This window comes from Corvus moneduloides, chromosome 2 (genome assembly GCF_009650955.1).
Source record: "Corvus moneduloides isolate bCorMon1 chromosome 2, bCorMon1.pri, whole genome shotgun sequence".
Taxonomy (NCBI): domain Eukaryota; kingdom Metazoa; phylum Chordata; class Aves; order Passeriformes; family Corvidae; genus Corvus; species Corvus moneduloides.
The window spans coordinates 88786608-88806798 of record NC_045477.1 but is presented as its reverse complement, the minus strand read 5'-3'; the positions used below and the strand labels follow the sequence as shown (position 1 = coordinate 88806798).

The window sequence follows — 20191 nt, the reverse complement described above, 5'->3', positions numbered from 1 at the left end:
GGACTTTGATGATCCTTGTGGGTCTCTTCCAACTGTGAATATTCTGCGATTCTATATTGGTCTTACAATTTTTCCACAAAAAGACTCCTGGTTTCCTCGTGTGTCATCTCTTAATAATGTGAGACAGTCATTACAGATCAATACCCTTTATAAATTTACCTTGGAGGGACAGACAGGGAGGTAGAGCACTCATTAGAGAACACATTTGAAAGAAAGCAGACACAACTGCAAAGTTTCTCTGCAGCAGGAAGTTCTTGTACTGAGGTTAGCCCAATAAGTTTAATAGTTAAGGAAAAACAGAGTGGGTATTTACTCACACATAATTTTATGAGAGGAACAACTGAAATGGCAGCAAGAAAAACACACTTTTTGGATAAACTGATATTACATCACATTAGTGGGCCACAGAAGTCTTTACAAAAATAAATCTTTTGAGACATGAGAATGAAATCACATTTTAGCATGCTTTAAATAGCTGAAAGGCTCTTCAAAGCATACATTTTTCAGCTATTGCAACGACAATGATTATCTTCTCATCTGGAAATTAAAAAGCATTTAGCAATAAGTTAAAGCTAGCCTACGTGTAAGTGGGCTAAAAACTAGTCAGAGATTTTTCCCTTTTCACATTTAGGATGATACTACAGTTCATCACTTCTGTAGCTTATGTGCTGTTGTGCAATGCCCCACTGAAGTTTCACATCTACTCTGCGAAAGAGAACAAGGGTAAACAGCTTTCTTTTAGGATGGTCACAAATGGTAAAAACAGTAGTATTTGTTTGTTGAATTTGATGTTTGCTGTTTATCACACACAAGAACTGTAAGCAGAGTCCATGGATTCTTCTGAGCAATATGAAACCTCTTGGTTCCATGCAAGTTCAATACTGCCTCTGTCTCTCTCTTTTTTTCTCCCCTTCTCCTATCTGCTGTTTTCCCCAGCCCAAGTTTCCAAATATCTTCATATGCAAGAAAGTTTTACTTCGTCACTGCTACCCGAGAGAGCCTGGCTCCAGGCTCATGTCGGCTTCAGGTACATCTTAGACCACAGGAAGCTGGATGTTTTTTCTTTTGAGGCACTAGAAGTTAGGCTAAGAGTAATAGTCAAGTTGCCCAAAGCTCAAGGGACAAGTAGCTCTCATTGCCTTCCTATTTAAACAGCTGGCCAGTGAAGAAATCTTCTTTTCCCTTTTTTTTCCCTGAAATAGATTAAGTACAGTTTGCAGTAACAGATTCCCCAGTTTTTCATTCATGCATCTGTAGTCCCAATGTTTACTGTCCCATTTCACTTGAGTTTCCTCAGCCTCACAAGAGAAGTTAACAATGGATCTCTCCACATTCAGATACACACACAATCGTCTTTGTCTCTTAATTATTATCAAGTTTATAGTTGTCCTTTCACATTCTCAAGCTAAGCCAAGACAAGCTCAGTTCTATGACAATGTTTTCATGTACCTCTCTTCAGAGAGAGCTGCTGCAGCTGAACAAGACAATTGCAGCATGCTAGTTATACTTGGATTTGATAAGCAGTTGGAAAGAGGAGAATAACCAGTTTTCTCATTTGTCTATTTTCAGACATATAGAAAACCCCACTGTCAGCATCTTGAGTAAAAAATAGGTGACATCTTCAGACCCTAGTAAAACCACTTATGCATGTTAACTTGTTTAAATAAACACCCCCACCTCAAGTGACACAGTGGCCTGCAGTCTTCCTTGATCCATTCACAGAGCAAGAGTTATTTTTACTGAGTCAGTAATCATGCATTGTATTCCAGAGGAAATACTAGCCGGGTACCCCTGCTTGTAACTTCATGATCTGCTGCTCCCAAATCACGTTCCAGTGCTTCCTCTGAACTACTTTTTGTTCTCCTGCTGTCAAGGTTAGTGGTAGCTGTATGGGGCCCAGAAGAACCATTTGCAGTTATTGTTGTATCACCATATGTCACGGTAAGGTCACCATCATTCAGAATAAAATCAGAATCCTCTTCTCTAAGCTGTTCCTGATTCTGAAAAAAAGAAAAAAAGAAAAATCTTTATACAGCACTTTTATTTGCCCAGAACGTAACTAAAGGATTTACCTATATGTCAATACAGAAGAGATAAGGTTCCACCTTAAGAAATGTTAAAAATAACCTTGAACCCAGTGTTTGCAAATCAGCTTACTGTTCCCTGTATAACTACTGCTGATGGGGAGAGATGAGAGGGAGCTGAAGCCAAGAACTAGGTTATGGAACGGGTAACCCGGGATTTAGTAGCACTGTAAGTACACCAAAAGTACAAGAGATGAGTGGTACATATTGGGTTTTGCATGACAATTTAGAAGGCAGTACAGGACAAAGACTGGAGATCAAGAATAGTTGAGTCACTCCAGATAGAGTTGCATCTGCTGCTAATTAGTCAAAGTCATTAGTAAACTTTTCATGCAAACTGATAGGAACTCATAAGGCCCAAAATCTCTATATTCAAGGATTCCTCAACATTCTTTTGTTGTACATCAAGAACTAACAATATTCTTTCAAACTGTCCCCTTACTTTTACCTGTTACTAAATAAAGAATTACCTGACCTAGTTCTTGGGAATACTCCTGAGCCATAAAGGTTGGATACAAGAAAGTGCTTGCTTCATAGTTTTGTAACTAGTTCCGATGTGTTTTCTTTTCAAAATCATTTAAGAAAGTGGCTCACAAAACCCTGTGATTTTTTTTGGCAGAGATGGAACGAAATATATAGTCAGAGAATAGAAATTGCTGAAGTGTAATGAAACACTTAATTTCTCTATCACAGCATAATACAACAACAAGCAATTGTACCGTGTTTCCCACTGCTGTTTAACATGGTAAAACGAAAAATAGCTGAGTTGGTCAGAAAATGGGCTTTCTTCATATTGGAAGGAAATTTGAATCAGTACTATAAACTTGCTTTCTTGCAACTGAAAGCAATTATTTCCCCACGTGAATGGCTTAGCAGGAGCTGAAATGTGTGTGTATTGCTGTTCCCTCAGTAGGCTGGACACCAATCAGGCTAAGTTCTCAAAATACATTATTTTCTTCCACGCCGGCAAAGGAAGGGGGGCATGGGCCTTGTGAGATGGGATGTCTGTGATCAGTGTGAGCAGAAAGCCCTGCCTCTACTGCAGAACAGGAGTTCAGGGCACTGGAGATTGAAAATGCTGATTAACCTGCCCATGATGAAAAATGCAGCTCCTGGCTAAATAAAACTTCTGGAAAGCTTCCGTCATTATGTCAGAAGATAATCAGACAACATAAAGCAGCAGAAGCCTCTAGACGATACAGAATATTTAAACTAACAAGGAGTAGAAGAGGTGTCAGGAGTTTTGCCAAAATCAACGAAATAAAGGGTTGCAGTTCAGTGTAGGGTGCAAGACAAGCCCTACTTCGAAGGAATGCTAATTCCTCAGAACCTTCATGGCATCCAAATTTATCATTGCTTTTTTGTGACAGGGTTAGTCTGATAGAGAGCACTGTTCTCAAAGAGCAATACAGCTTAGGACACTTGCTTTCTTTGTTTGCAAAGAAAACACTGAACTACTGGCACCATCTTAAATAGAAAAAAAAGGGCAGAAATTAAAGGTTTCAGCTATAATTGGCAGAAACAGCCTTTGCAATCTTTTAGTTGCAAAAAAAAAGTAAAAGCTTGAGGTACAAGACCAAAATTATTTAAAGGGTCACAAAATAATCAGTTTAAGAAAATCTGGTATCTGGATATATATTGCTTTGAAGAAGAGGACATTCATAATAGGGATGAAAATCAGAAAATGAGCAAGAAGCAAGCAGTTTGTGACTCTTGACTGATTATGTTTTTAAAAGTCGAAGAAGCTGCAAAGGTCTATCACAGGTTTCCCTTTCATGTGTTTGCCCTTCTAGAGAAGCACCAAGGAGGGGAAGGCAGGGCTAACAGAGCACCAGAAGGTACTGCTGTACCAGGGCCACATGTGAAGTGGCTGCAGCAAGCTGCCAAAGCACCTCCTGTCTCCACAATGCTATAGAACAGCAAATCCTTGCAGCCACCTGTCAGATAAGAAACTGGTAAGAACACACTACACTTGAGCTTCCCCAAAGGCTGAGAAGCTCTTGGAAGCACGATACTGAGAGGGTCACAGGCTTTATACTACATGGCAAGTCCTACCTCAGTCTTCACTGGGTTGTCCCAGGCTACATTTACATTTACATAAACATGATCAGTTCGAGAGAAACACTGAGCTTTCTCTCAAGGTAGTGAACAAACATTGCCTTGTACAAGCCAAGTTCCACTTAATTTTTTCCATTCTGAATAGTATTGCAAGGAGCATGCATTTTATTTCATATATTTCCCCAGAGAATACCCACAAAAAATCTTATGTACTATACAGATTTACTATGTTTGCAAACAAAGAGGATGGTGAGTAAACCTATCGTGCTTCATGCAGTGTGAGCAAGTCTTTCAAGAAAGACAGGAAATGTATCCAAATAGATCCACAGAGACTTGAAGTACTCCCAAGAATAACCCTAAACAGGCCTCTGCAATCCCCTACGGTTCTGTAGGAAAAGCTTCAATCCACTCTGAATAACACAGGTCTGAACTTCACTGCTTAAACTGACACACTGGAATGGCTAAAGACCTGAATCCAAAACTCTGCAAAAGCCTGAATTCTGCTTTGGTGTGCTGATCATAACCTTGAGGGACCTCCCTGCAGTCTATCCTGTTTGTGGTAAAAGCTGTTCATGCTCCTAAGAATGCATGCTGGAGATGTTTTTTTATTATTAAAGCTTATTTAAAATGAGTTACTGCTTACAAAGCCAGTCTTTATTGCCTCCTAAGACAATGTAAAAAGAAACACAAGCAAAGTACAATGCATGTGTGAAGTGCTGGCAGTCGTCACAAATGCTGGTGCTGAACACAACACAGGCACCACAGATAACAAAACTTGCATCAGAAGTTACTTATCTCATGTTCCAAAATGAAAGCATCAAGTACCATGCACGCAAAATATATTCCAACTTAAATCTGATGCTCCATTTAGTTTCTCTCTTTCTCAGGTAAATTTAATTCACCAAGGAACTAAGCAATTTTTGCTATGAAGCTAGAACCATTAAGGAGGGGGAAGAGGGAAGCCTGGCTGAACAGTTTTCTTATCCATTTTGAGAGTTATCTCGTCCAAAGATTGCAAATTAAGTTTCTTCACTGGGCTTGCAGATTTATAAATTAACTTCAATTCCTTCTAGTTTCATACCAAGTTGTCATACCATGTATGTGCAAGATATATACCTAAGTGTGGAAGACAAAACACACCTCAAAACTAACAACAACAAAAAAGCATCCCCAGAAGTGCTTCTTTCAGTTGGGATAAGTGACTGATAGAACAGAGAATTACTAAAAGTTTCAAAGGACATTTTAAAAGGAAAGGCAAAATAACTGACCTACATCAGTTTGGGATAAGCTGGAAAGCCCTGCCAACTGGTCATGCACTGAAGATAACACCAGAAGAGAAACTGGTGTTTAAAATGATAATTTTCAAAATTCAACTGCTAACTGCAGCAACTTTTCATGCTTTCAATTCTAACTTGTCTGTCTGGGTTGGAAACAGACTATGGCACAGCCTTAAAAGCAGTGGGAGAACATCAGCGATGAACAGTAACATCATCTCTGGAAAAAATCCACTGCACCTCACCCCTGTGGGCTGACTCAGAGCCTTACACATATCCATGCAAACTGAAGCTTAGAGGACACGATCTCATGCTAAAGAGTAAGTGGTGGGTGGGCTTCATTGCAGGATTATTTGACTTTCAGACTTTCGAACTGCCCTTTGGCATTTAATTAACAAGACCTACTCCCACTTGTGGAAGTGAAAGTGAATTCTAAGTAAGGTTGCGATAAAGTCAGAGGAGAAAAACAAAACAACAAAAGCTAAAAACAATATACAAATATACAGTTAGCATAGCCACATACTTATTGCTTTCTTCTCTATATAGATAGCATAGCTCAGACATGCACCTAGAATGAGATCCAGGATTTCATACTTGTTTGGGAAATATATTTTGCAGCTATGTTATACTTTATTATTTACAGACTTTTTTGTTTTTTGCTTGTTTAACTGAAAATCTTCAGTCTTTAATTCTCACAGGTGTACCATTTAATTTTCCTGGAAATACCTCACAAAAGCACTATTCTAATCAGTTTCTGTCCCCACAAAGACATGGCTGCCTCTGTTGCTTCACCTGCATTTAATAGAAAGGCAAAAATATTCCACAGCTTTTTAACTAGTAATGAAATGTGATAACCAAGTGTTGTAGCAAAGCCAGCCATGTAAAGAAACAAAAAGACACAAAGCAACTGCAGGGTTCAGAAATCCTGAAAAAAAGCTACAAATTAAACTTCAAAATTATATTCTTTCCTAAGACAAATGCAGCACTGCACTGAAATAGGAACAGAAAAGAGAACAATATGAAAGCTCCACATTATACACCTTAACAAAGTATACAACCTTACAAACATTTTTAATGAAGTTAATGTTGTGTGTGTATCACTGAGCCAATCCATTAAATAATAAGTTTCCACATCTGGTAGTAGCCAAAAATGATGAGTAATGAGGGGGGGGGGGGGGGGGGGGGGGAGGGGGGGCAGGGCAAAGAAAACAAAGATGAGCTCAACTATTAGAGAAAATGAAAGTCAAAGCTTGCATGTTCATTCTGGTTAGATCCTCAGTTACTGGACAATTGCTCTCCTAAGATCATACACAGACAGACATATGGGTAATGCACAAGTAGGATTAATTGGTCTAGGATGCCTTCTAATCTAGACATGTTTTAAGACCTCCAGTGCCATTGCAAAGATGGGAACAAGGCCAATTTCTTGCATTACTAATAGCTCCAAATGGGCAACAGGTATCTCAAAGTTCTTTGGAATTTTTCTATCAGGTACAAGTAAGATGCTAATGATACCCACAAAGAAATGTAGGGAAAGATTTCAAAACTGCAATTAGAATTCACAACTCTCTAGGAAAGGATTAATAGACAACTGGTCCAAGACAACTTGACCATAGAGATATTAATATCCCAGAGAACCTGCAAATTTGAGATATCCCACATAGTACTATGGTTTTATTTACAAGCAGCTCATGAAAAGTTGTAGATTTCAGAAGCACTGTACAGATAGGAATGCCAAGTATCAGGATCCTGCAAGAGTAATAGGAGAATAGAGCATTAATTATTGCAAGACATGGCTGTAAAGACACTGTAGTGACCTGCTAGACTGAGATAAGTGACTGATTAACAGTTTCTGAAATCTGATCTTAAATTTCACAGTGGAAACAATGAAGGGAAGTGCTACCAGGTTTTTTTCCAGCTGGGTAAATGTGTCAATGACATCTCTAAGGGGACCTCGAAGTTTAGCAGTAACAGGCAAAGAATCTTGTCCAAATTCTTGAGAAGGGATTGAATATTTTGAAGAGATTCACTGAACTGGGTTATTGACTAGGCCTGTAATTTCCCCATATTCTTAAATGTTATTTTTCTAACATAATATTTGAACAATAAGTTAATTCCTGATCTCAAACAACAGAAGCTTTTGCCTCAGGGGAGAGCATCTTAAATCTTTTCTGCCTAGGAAAACCAGCACTTTCTTGCAGTGTGTCTATCAGACCAGCTGAAACCAGGATATTACCTAAAAAGAAAAAACACTCATTTGCTGAAGTTTAAGAAATAAAAAACAAAACAAAGCAGTATTGAATTGTTCTACTTACATCATAAACCTGGGGACTTGTCAGACAGTGGGCTATCAGGCCACACCAGCTGGGTAGCGTTGTGGTCAACGGAGGGCCACTGTGAGTGAGAATTGGCTTTAAATAACTTAAGTAGTTAAGGAAAACACACCAGTGCTCAAAAACCGCTATTGAAAATAAAGAGACAATTGTACATAAATGGGATTCTGCCTTTGAACTGTGATATACAATAATTGCATGCATAAAGCACCCTCCTAACATTTTCCCCTTGATTGTTTCAAGAGCAGTTTCTTTACTCACTCATTTTCTGCAAGGACAACTATCTAACTTTCTTCTTACGAGTTTCAAACAGTTGCAATGTTTCCAGCTTCTGTGCTGCCGAGTAAAAAGGAGTAAGCAAAGGTGGTTTAGTATTGAAAGGTCCAAGGGTATTTCTGCTCTGAAGAATGGAGCATGGTGTCAAGGTTGCAAGCTAGAGGTAGTAAGGTGACATTCCTATGTGGTTCAACATAGGGAAATAAAAAATTCTGTTCATTCAACATCCTCAAAGCAGTATAGCCACTTGATCTGCTGGTTACTGAGCCACAGAGGTGTGACCAGAGATACTACTCTGGTAATGCTCACAGACATTTCTGCAGGGCACATGCATGTACCACATAGAGTCTCAGAAGGGCAAAGGGAAAACTGTGTGCAAGAACCATGTACCACAGTGTGGAAGGAAAGCAGTGCTACCTAGATTACACTGAGGGGACATGTGGGTGAGAAAGGAAAGTGTCTTTACACCCCTTTTACAGGTCTGCTCTCAGGTAAATCCATACTTTTCATGAGTACTCCACACTGATGATATGCCTGAAAAAAATACCCACTGGCAGGGTGTCTGTTAAAGAGCAGCATGTTGATCTTCACTAGCACATGAATCAATCTGATTATTTTAAATACAAATATGTAAGTTGCAGGCATTCTAGTTACTGTCTTAGGCCTCTAAGCACACAGAGAATCAAGTCCATTTGCAAATAGAACAGTTTCCCTCCCAACCCCTTTAAGATGCTTAGGGCAAAGTGGGGGTTAAAAAGGGGGCTGTTTTAGCAGAGAGCTATCCCTTCCCTGTAGCAGAGCCTGGCATAGCTGTTTACTCGAGCAGAGTTATGCTTCCTCCTTTCCTCCTTCACTAAGGGTGAGGTTACACCCATTCCTGGAAAGAAACGAGCTCTTCGCCCTTGCACTAACCCAGGCTCCACGCTATCCTGTGCCAGACAAGCAGCAACTCAGCCATGAAAAAGCAAACCCAGTTAAAGATATCTGCTACTTCATCACAGCTGCAGTTTTCTCCATGTTTAACAGTTGTGGGTGAACCCAGGGAACAGCCCACAACATTAAATGAACTCTGCATTCCACAGGAATGAAGTTCCCACTTATCCGTGTGTACAGAGCTCTGCAGGCAATAGTGAGCTTTGGAACACACTTGTCCATCACTTACTCACATCTTCTTCAAGTTAAGCTCTCTTGCAAAGAGTGAATTTGGAGACAGTCTGCCTTTCTACCCAGAAACCAAGTGGATGCATGGCAAAAAATATTTTGACATTTAGCCATGGATATAGAGGTTTCAATTCTAAAGATCATCCAATCTGTACAATTTAAGCCCACCTAACCAGTGCTTATCTGAATGCCTTCTTCTAGGAGAAGGAGCAGGCTTTTATCTCTAACATACAGTAAGACAGTTCTGCCACTTAATTTCCTTGGCACAAACTTCACAGAAACTTTTCCTAAATATTGCTAGTTACCACTGAAAAAAAAAAAAGGAATGCACTATCAGGATCCTTTAAGTTTCTGTGAAACAGGTAGTTAGGCTGTAATTTTCTCCAAGCACTCCCCCTGCCCTTGCTGCAGCTGCTGGAGAGGGACTGTTCTCTGTAAGCATCAGCTGAGGGAAGTCAGCATTGCCAACTACTCCTTTCATCAGGCACATCCCTTTTGTAAAGGCAAGGGGAAGAGGCCAGCTCTGCTTCCTTCTTAAAAAGGCAAAAAAGAAGCAGTCAGCCACAGTCAGATACCTTCACGCTTTTAACACCAAAGTCTCTCTCTTTTCTTTTTTTTTTTCTTTTAATAATAAAAATTGACCTTGAGGCACTTCGAGGCCAGTCACTAGAACTCAAAGAGTTAACTTGGAATTACGAACATCTATGAATATTTCAAGTAGCACATACACTCCCTTCTGGGCTTTGGGTCAGTACTACTGCATCTGAAAGCATTGGTCACAAATAGATTTTATCCCAAAAAGGCAAGGGCTATTAGGATCCAAATGTTTTCAACATGCTACCTGGGTGGGAAAGCCTCATGCACAAGGCGTGGAAAGAAACTACTGTGCTCCAACCAGCCCAGCAGTCTCTCATCAATCAAAGGCCAAGACCCCAGTGAAAAGACTCATATGCAAGCTGCAAGAACATTAGGCACCTATCACAGGTCATTGCATATATTTAGCTGCCCCAGAATTTACTAGGAATTCAGTATTGAAATTTCTTTGAGTTTCTAGGTATAAGTGACTTGCTGTGGCCACAAGATTTTCTTTGCCTTATTCTGCTAAGTGACTGTACGCTGTTGAGGAAGAGCAGCTGTATGACATACTGATTAAGTAGATTAAAAAAAAAACCCAAACCCAAACCCACAAGCAGGAAATACAGGACAGCTACACAAAAATTGCTCAGAATCTTAAACAAGGTGATCTAAATAAGATAATAATATCTTCAGCAAGGTTGTACAGTACTATATACACTCAGAGACACTCTGCTTTAACACCCATAGTAATTTCTGGATATACTTAAGGAGATGAGCTGGATCTCATGTAGTTTTTTTAGTTCCAGAACTTCCTCTTTCGAAATCAACCATAGATTTTGGGACTTCATCACAAAAGCAGATGGCTCTGCAGAGCAATGAGTCGAGGCTTAGACATATACAATGAACTGGAAAACTAGTTTGTGCTATGAGCACCAGTGAAAATGAGAACAAATAAATAGAACAAATCAGAGGACCTGAAATAGTTAATTGTCTGTCTTATTGTTTAGGAAGGTACTTCATCTCCTGGAACTGACTGATTTCTGTCCTCCAGCAAGTGTCACACACCATGCATTAGGGAAAGGAAAGGTCTGACTGTTGAGCCAGTGAGTTCAAGCTTTGGTTCTGTGCCTTGAGCCTGTCAAATACTTGAGAGAGTCAAACAGCAGAAAGATCAAGTGCTTAAGGCTACACATGGGTACATAGAAAGGAAAAAAGTGAACACTTCATGCCTTGAAACTAAGCTGTGTGTTCAAAAGGATACTTGTGGTCAAAGCTATACCACAGCCTGAAAAGCCAAGCACTTTCCTGCTTCGTCCTGTTCCTTCGCGCAGAATCTTGGCCATCCTAAAAGTAAGATAAAAACATATTCAATTACTCCAGGCAGAAAAACCAAAAATTATACACTCCAATAATTCATATTATAATGTCCTGTCAAAAGAAAAGACAAATTACTTCAATACTGTACTGGGAATGCAGAAGAAAGCTGTTTGGAGATTTGCTTTATACTGAGTTTACTTTCCTTAAAAAGACCAGAAACAACTGCAGCGAACCGAGCTGTCTTCATTGCACTCAAGTTACCTCAAGTTACCAAGTCCTCTACCACCAAAACCTAAAACCTTATCTCACTGTTAGTATAGGAATGGAAATAGAAATAACTTCCAAACTGACAAATAAGCCTCATTGATATTCCAAGACTAATTCCTATTCATTGCTTGGTTTGCTTCCTTAACTCTAAGTCTAACTCTAGGTTTGATGGTTTTTTCTTAAGTCTGATGCTTCCTTGGAAGAACAAGGGAAATTACCATATCTGATAAATTCTCAGAAACTTGGTGAAATATATCACATTTAAAAGAAACGAGCTTAACAGAGAATCCATATAAAGATCATGATTGAGGGAGGTCATGCAAATCTCAGAAATTCTGGATCAACCTTGAAAGGGCTAATAGTGCTAAACATAATCTCTTAACTAGCTGTGCTGCAAATCATCACACCAGCTGATCTGCAGCTGCATTTGTTTTTACTTTTGTTACTGTTTAGGGTTTGAATGTTTTGCTTTATGTTTTTATTTTGTTGTTTGTTGTTCAGGTGGGGGGGTGTTTGTGGCCAGAGGCCAGAGTTAAACATAGGAAAACAGAAGAATGCCTTGTGTGAATCATCTTCCAAACTACTAGAAAAGAACAAGAAGGATTATACTGTGTACTTCTGACCTGCAAAAAATCCATAATCCACCAAGAGTTAAAGCTTAGTACATTTTCACTCCCTCCCCATCCCGAATGATGTATTTTCTTTAACTGTGACATACTGCTGATCTTGGCTTGGTGAAAGAAAGATGAATCCAGAGGGAACTGGCTAATGGACTACATTAGCAATGCAATGCACAGCTAAAGAGGGAAACAAATGGGTAAGTTCTTTATGTTTACATGGGAAAAAAGCAAACAAGGTATTTCCACAGCAGACACTGAATGAGAACAGACTACCCATGCTCTGTTTCCCGTTAAAGCAATTCCTCAGTTACTGACAAGCTCAGTCTGAACTGGCCAAAGCCATCTTACCACAATACTACTTCCTAACCATGGTTTTATGCAATAATTGTGGCCTTCACTGTAAAAGGTGTTTTGAGGCCTGGATTTCTGGTTGCTTCCAGACAGTTCCAAAACAAAATTCACCCTTACTGGTAGCCAGCTCCACCATTTCAGCATCTATTTTTTGTGCTGGACACAGGCTTTTACAAAGAACACAGAGATGCCAAAGTGCAGTTTCTTCAATGAAAGAGATGCTTCCTGAGCAAATAACTCTTACCTCTACAACATGTAACAGGGAAAGAAAAAGAAAGGATAAAAAAACCAAAAAATAGGAGAAACCACTGAGAAAGCTAATCCCAAATACATGAATCTATCTCCAATCAGCCTGAACACCATTATCATCATACAGCACTTGCTCCCTAAGCATCCTCTAGATCCAAAGTTACCTGTCATTCAACTGCGACTAGTAGGTTCCTACATAAGCAACCAGCTCTGCTGCTGAGCAATCAGTGTCAAGCAGAACTCTGGAAGAGTGCAAACCAAGGTCTGGACAGAGGAAACTCCAATTTAAGCCTGAGGAATTTTTGAGCTGTTTTGTTTTTTTCCAGATCTTTCACTCCTCCTGTGAACCAACTCAGTTTATAGATGAGCAAAACTGAAAATTCTGCTATGAACAACATTTTTCCAATGATCTTGTTTGCCAATAGCATATTTTAGGGAAAAAAGTCAACTCTTGGGGTGTTACTGATGCATGGAAAGCTTTGCTAAATATTCACAGCAACAGTTTGCTGAACACAAATGGCAATTTTCCAGAGCTTCTTCTGCTTCACTCACGTGATAGGTAGTCAAGGCAGGATCCAGCTGGCTTGTGGTTTGGTATGCAAGAGTCGAGATCAGATTAGCAAACTTAATCTTGGATTCTAAGCAAGTCCAAGGGCCAAAATTTGGTATCAGTTAAGGAAGAGGAGCCAAGAGTATTACCTCTGAACTGAGAAGAACTATCTATGCAGTAGCATGCTAAAAGCAAGCATGTTGGGTAGGTGGGGGAAGAGGAGAGCACACTGTTATATAGAGTGTATTAGTAGATTTGGGAAGGTTTGTGATGCCTTAAGTATACACAAAAACGTGAACATGACAGCATTACATCCAACATCACTGAATGTTTTTCAGTGGGCATTACTTCAATATTATAAAGCAAAATCCCCTATTGACTTGCCAGCTAGGAGAGAAAAGTTTTATCCATGCATACATTCTGCAGTTCTTTATTGTCTTAGTTATAAAATAAGATCAGCCTAATAGAGAAGTTATATAATTACTTACTCCTTGTAAGACTTGAAAGCTGTCATTAGTAGGTGGAGGATCCTGATCTGGGTCAACCCCAACCCTACAGAAACATTAGGAAAACAAAGCAAGTGGTGTTACTGAGGGTTGCAAATGCTGCAAGTTTGGCAGAACGCATTTTAAAAGCACTTTAAGCACCCGGCAAAGCTGCATCAGAGATGTTATAAGAATAGATTGAGGAAGAGCTGTCCATTACTCCCCTGTAGTTACACAGCTGTAAACAAGATACTTTTTCATTCAAGAAACTGCTTTAACTCCATCTCACCACCAACTTTAACTGCTTACCTTTGCTGCCAATTTTTTTTGAACACTGGAAAATACTATTTTTGCCTTTAAAAGTGGATGACATCCTCTTCAGTGGAGGGTATCCCTCATGTCCCGCAGGAAGAAACCAGAAACTAAGGATAAAGTCCAGCCTAAATATCTCCCACAGCAAATAACTTCCAGATAAACCTGAGAATGGCTGAAATACATTATTTTGGAAAGACACGCACACTCCAATTTTAATGCACTATGTGAAGCACAGAAAATATTTTATAAAGAATCACAACATTAATTTTCTGCAAGTTTCATTCACCTAACACAGCACAGCCACAGCAGACTAACAAGTGGCCTGTAGTCCAGCCTTCCATCTGAGTGAGGCAGGGTTTGTGCAATGAGATGATGGATGTTGACAGAATAATATGTTAAGAAGAAACTGTCTACTCACTTTTGCTTAGTTAGAAAGCATCTTATTACTGAACCATCCTTGCACATAGGGCTCCTATCCAAGATTGGCATTTAATCCTTGTAATTATGTTCAGGTTTTTCTGGTCTGTTTTGGGGGTAGCTATTTGTTAAGACTGGACTTGTCTATTTTATATCCTATTCATGTCTTGATCTCTGTCATCTCTTGTAGAACTTAAACCTCCAACCTCAAAAGTTGGATAAGATTCTCAGTCTCAAATGTGTTGTTTCAGTTCCACCATGTTACATTGTAAGTGTGGGAAAACACCTGCAACAGCCATTCCAGACAATAAGATTTTGTTAATGTCATCACTTCTCCTCTCTTAGAAGAGACTGAGCTGGTTTAATGCAATTTCCTTGTTACTTAGATTTTTTGTCAGCTAATTATAGCCCTGGTGTTTATGCAACAGCCCTAAGGATCACCAGAGACCAAGGGAACCTTGCTGGCCAGACCATATCACTTGTGTGTCCCAGGGACACCATGCTTGGATCAAATAAAAAGACAACACTTTCAAATAGCTTCCAGGGCAGCGTTTTTTGGTACAATAGAAGAAGAGAAGTTTCATCCTTGTGAACTCACAGCCAGCTCAAGGCCTCACATTAGTTAATGTAGTTCAGGGAAAATCCAGAAGGCTGCTCTGCAGCCTCATATAAAACTAGTGCTGACCCAGTCCTTTGCTTGGATTTTTTTTTTTTCTGAGCTTCTTGTTCTTTCCTCATCACTTCCTTTTCCTATATACAGTCATCTTGAACTTTAGTCACATTTAGCCTGGAAATCCATTGGCGCTGACCAGCCTCAGAAATCTTCACCAGTTTAAGGGAACACTGGTTAGATGGATTGAGTACTGGATTGTAACACACGCTAAAATAAAACACCACACACGAGAGCTCTGAGAAGTTACAAGGGCTGAGATGTTACTGCTTTGGCTATCACTACATGAGAAGGGGTTTTGGGTAGGGAAACTGGTTATCTAATGCAGAAAGCTGACAAGCAACACCAGGAAACCGACCCAGTATGGCTATATATATATATATATATATATATATACACATATATATAAGATTTCACATTCCTTTATAAGTACACATGAAAATAACAGAAAAATATTTGTGGCTTTCCAAACTCCAGCTGCACATGGAGGAAGGTTCAATGTGCTATGCATAGCAGCCAGGCTCACGTTGGCTGTGTAGCTGACCATGTGAATGGGGAGATCAAGAAGCTCATTCCAAACGATGAACATAGCTTGCATTCCTCAAATAGTTTTTACTCCCTGGGTTACCTATTCACTTCACACTACATAAGAACACCAAACAATTCAGCATCTTGACTTACAAGGCTGTGCATCTGTTTTGAGGATTTTAACTGCCCTTAGCCAGGGGAATGGGGCTTAATGGAGGACCAAAGCAGGATAACCACACTGTTCAGTGAAAAGTCACAGTGTATCACTGGCCAGGTATTTGGGTTCGCTGTTGCGCTGAAGAGGAAAAGAGAACTTTTCTATATTAAAATAGCTCAAGTTTTAGGAAAAACCTTTTACTACAGGTGTTCTTTTCAATATTGAAATAGTATGTCCACAGAGTTGTTCATTTAAATTTTTTTCCAAGTTATTATTCAGATGAATTTATGTTTTGAATATTTATAATTCACTCTTTTCCATAAATCACTTTTTAAAAATTTTACTCTCAAAGCCTGTTCCTCAGTTCAGAGATTAACACCAAATACATTTCTATTTTGAATTCTCACAACTACTTTTTGTATCTTTGAAACAATATGCTCTTATCCTCTACTCTGGCATCAATTGTATAGGAAACTTTATTTTTTGGCAGCAAGACTGCCTGTTTAAGTTTCAAGGTTTATATACCCTGATGTCATGACATGCATCACAGTTTTTTGCAGGCCCAGCCTCCAGAATTCTAAGGAAGTCTCACCTATATCACCTGAAAAAAAACCAGCACCAAAACCCAGGCAAGTCTCTCCCAACCTCCTTTACAGTGAAGAGAAGCACCCAAAACACTTAAGTTACTTCATCCTTGCTTAACTACTTCAATAATTAAAAGTATGAGTAAAGCTGATGCATGTATGTCTTCAACATTGATATTCTTCTTGTGGTGAAGAGAAAAAAATCCATTTCACATGCTCAATATATTTTAAAAGCTTCCTGTAATTTAAATGTGCAGTACAGGTCAGTATCAGCTCTCATTTATTTAACCTGTTTTATAAATTTAACTGTTACTGGATGGATTTACACAGATCCCCTCCCGGAGGTCAGTGGCACAGAGAGGGCAGCCTTGCTAAAGGCTGGGCTGTTTTGCTCAAACCCCATAGCAGAAAGGCAGGTGAGCAAGTGCTGGGTGAAAACAGTGTTTTACTGAAGAGGCACAACCTCTGTGATGAGGACTGAGGGGCACAGCAGCTGTGGCACAGCCAAGGCCAAGGTAGTGCAGATGCCAGCAAGTATCTTTGTTTTCCCTTCCACCCTTTCTGAGAGCCCTTTGCAGCAGCTGTGTGGGGATTCCCCAAGGGTGTCCAAATAAGTACAGTAATAAAAAGAAGATTTCAGATGAAGAATATGAGCAGTGTTTTCAGAGTAACAGTGCATATATGTTTCAAAATTGGTGAAAAATCCATTTATTTCCCCCATTTGAATCACTTCAGTATGTGATAGACACCTTATTCCTTCAGTACAGACAATTATTAGTATGTAAAATTCAGACACCTTTATTTCAGCCTTGGGAAGGTCATGGGAATCTGTAGATGAGAGTATGCTATAGTAAAAATTAATCCAATTTAAGTGTATTTCTTTACTCCTCCCTAATGAAAATATATTTTTAAGGCAAAAAAGGCTTTTCATGCTTTAATATCTCTGTAATAGCAAAGGGACTAGTCTTGAGCTCCTAATGCCCAACACCAAAGCACTGCATTTCTTAACTGCCTCCTGGCCTTCTTGGTCCTTCTCCCACAACTACAACTCCAGCATCACATGTAGGAGAGCAGCTACTTAGATTTGATCTCTCAAACATTAGGCTTATGTATAATTCAGTAATTTAAACAGTGTGGGAGAAAGTGGCTGACACACAAAACTGAACTAAGTGGATGGAAATGAATGGTAAAAAGGCATTTTGAACTACATCAAGTTCTCTACTACATCATTTTAAAATGTGTGGCATCATTTCTTCTGATACTTCAGAAACTTTTCCAAGGCCCTACAACACATAGATGACAAGTTACCAAAATACCAGGGATTATTACATTTAGCATATGTAATTACTATGGCAACAGCCAAGAACGAGTATTGAAGATAATAGTTCTCAGATTGTCTGTACAAACTAACACATTATATCTCTGGAAAATCTAGTTTGCTGGAAACCTTCAAATGTGACAAGGTACATGGAAAACTTTTCATTGCCTCATCCCAAAGAGCTTTCTTTACATGAATATTCTGTATGTTTTTATATATGTACACACACACATATATATATACACACATCCCCCTATAGACGTCAGTTAGAGATTTATCTTACTTTAAATTCTCTCTATAACCATGTTATCTGTTCTAAAAAAAAAAGCCAGAATCCTGATGTTTTCTTGTTGATGTATCTCTGTTTTTAAAAATACATCCCCAAAGAGGCCAGGCTAAATCATCTATGAAATTCCTTCCAACCTGAAGAGTTATAGGAATTAACCTCAAGCAATGCTTAATAATACCTTTGTGATTAAAAGTCATAAGATCAAATCCATGATTTTCAGCTCTCAAGTCTTCCAAGGCCAGAGGTTCTAGTTTTGCTTTATTAAATATCTACAGACAGAGTTAAAGAACGTGGTGGTTTATAGTTTCGGTTTTTTTAGACTAAAGATGTGATGTCCACAGCTCAGAATAAGTGAATAGACTCAGAGTTGAGGAACATGTACAGCACTCTCAGCAAAGAAGCAGCAGCACCATGCCACAGTATAGAAAAAGAGCACACACTCAGTGTTACAAAGATGAAAAAAAGCCAAGCACCAGGTTAACGTGGCATCAAGGAAAGCACAGTGTCACCTGAAATACAGCCAGTGGCTTTCACTCATCTCTTCCACCGATGGAACATGGTCACCAACTCTGGTACAGTACAAGAATGCAATGTGAGTAACAAAATGCTCATGGGATAGGGGCTCTGCAGAGCTCTTCAGCAAAACAAAGCAAACCAACAAAAAAACCTCCCACCCAATCAAAAAAAGACAAAAGATACATGAACAACAATGGCAGAGCAATGACAAAGTGACCAAAAAAAACAAAATTAGCAACAGCAGCAATTTATGATTGGCATAATCATATCCAGCAATATTCTTCATTCATTCAGATCCCAACTGGCAAAGCATCTGTATTAATGACAGACTACATCCCCCAGAAAACCCCATTCAGTAGCTCTCTTTGGTGCTGCACACAGACAGAGCCAATCTAAGACAATTCCTACCACTTCAGACCTGCACGTGGTCTGAAAGAGAAAGAGTCATCCGAGGAAGTAGCCATGGGAAGGATAAAGGTATGAGAGGGGTCACCAGTACTGCCGGGTTTCAGAGCACTCCAAACCAGCTGGTAACAAGAACTAAATCACTCCACTGGTTTAACTCACAATTGACTATCAATATTTGATTTAATCTCCAGTCACAGCAGTTTTTATTCCTTGCTTTTTCTTTTTCATTTGTGTTTGTGGAGGGGTTTTAGGTACAAATGAAAGCATTTTGGCTTCCAGTATTTTTCACATACATTCCTTAGCAGCCAGTGGGGTTTTTTCCCCAATATTTTTCCACAAAGACATGTGTCAAGAACTATATATTGCTTATGTGAAATAAAAGCCCAGATGATCAGAAATCCACAGAGGTCTCACTTTAGAAAAAGCAGGTGTACACACCCTGGTTGAAAGCTGTCATCTTGACTAACCAAATATTTAAGGCCATATCTTGTGATATGAAGAGCATGTACTCATCTAATCCTTGAATGTCAAGGCAAATAGCAGACTTTAGATAGCTTTGTTTTGGATTCCAGGTTCAATAGTTCTTTTCCCATGCCAACATACACTCCAGGTCAGAGTACTCTGGTCCCCAAGGCCATCACTGAGATGGTTCTGCATGTGCAGCAAAATCTAAAACTAAGAACTACCCAATAACTTCCCTTCTATGACTCCTTTCTCTTTGCTGTATCTTTGCCAAGTTCATATACTAAAGTTTTCCCAGATGTCTGTAATGAGTGCAGCATTTTTGGAAAATTTTAGCTATTTTGGAAGAGTTCCGTTTTTTCTCAGAAGATGACTGAGAAAGAAGAGAACTCCCACCACCGTGTTTTTAAAAAATAAAAACCCAATCACTAAAAACCCTTGGAATCAGAAAAAGTTGTCTCAGGTTGTTTTTAGGATGTCTTTGGGTATTTGTTTACTTCACCTAACCAAGACAATGACTTCTGAAACTGCTGGCTGAGGCTTGCCAGAGCTTGGCAGTTCAACTCATATCATCCATGTGCTCTAGATGTGTCTCAACCCAACTCCTTACAGTGTCTTCCCCACACTTTTTCTCTCTAGTGTGAATTGCTGTGTTTCAGAGAACAAGAACAGAGAACAGGAAATATCTCCCATGCTTATTACCAGACTTCCAGATGAAGAGGTAATCTCTTTCCTACTAAGGGAAAGGCCCACAGGGGTGAGGCTGGGTCTCAGAGGCTGCACTGTGCCACTCTTAAGAGAGATTCAAGACTGATGAAAAACTAGAGGCTGGGAAAGGAGGAAGAATAGAAAAACTAGATAGGGAAAGACAACTGGAAGAAGCAGTACAGAAAGAGATGGGCAAGGAAAAAGCTCAGAACAGAGGG

At 39.4% G+C, this 20191-nt stretch overlaps 1 protein-coding gene and 1 non-coding gene across 4 annotated transcripts in view; both read right to left on the bottom strand.

Moving 5' to 3' along the window:
- Positions 1 to 233: 233 nt before the first annotated feature.
- SLC9A7 (solute carrier family 9 member A7) overlaps positions 234 to 20191 on the bottom strand; it is an 80624-nt gene continuing 60666 nt past the window's right edge. The window contains exons 13-17 of one of the 3 annotated variants that reach the window (XM_032100250.1): positions 18389 to 18448; positions 13605 to 13668; positions 11024 to 11106; positions 7732 to 7837; positions 234 to 2000 (exon numbers count right to left, since the gene is read on the bottom strand). In XM_032100250.1, the coding sequence (XP_031956141.1) occupies positions 1752 to 2000; positions 7732 to 7837; positions 11024 to 11106; positions 13605 to 13668; positions 18389 to 18448 (562 nt within the window). In that variant the 3' untranslated portion in view covers positions 234 to 1751. Of the gene's footprint in view, positions 2001 to 7731; positions 7838 to 7868; positions 8150 to 11023; positions 11107 to 13604; positions 13669 to 18388; positions 18449 to 20191 lie in introns of those variants that run through there. The other 2 variants (XM_032100251.1, XM_032100252.1) reach the window with 2 other exon arrangements.
- On the bottom strand, positions 3901 to 4085 carry LOC116440500. The gene has a single exon (XR_004238653.1). It is a non-coding gene; the product is annotated as a U2 spliceosomal RNA (small nuclear RNA).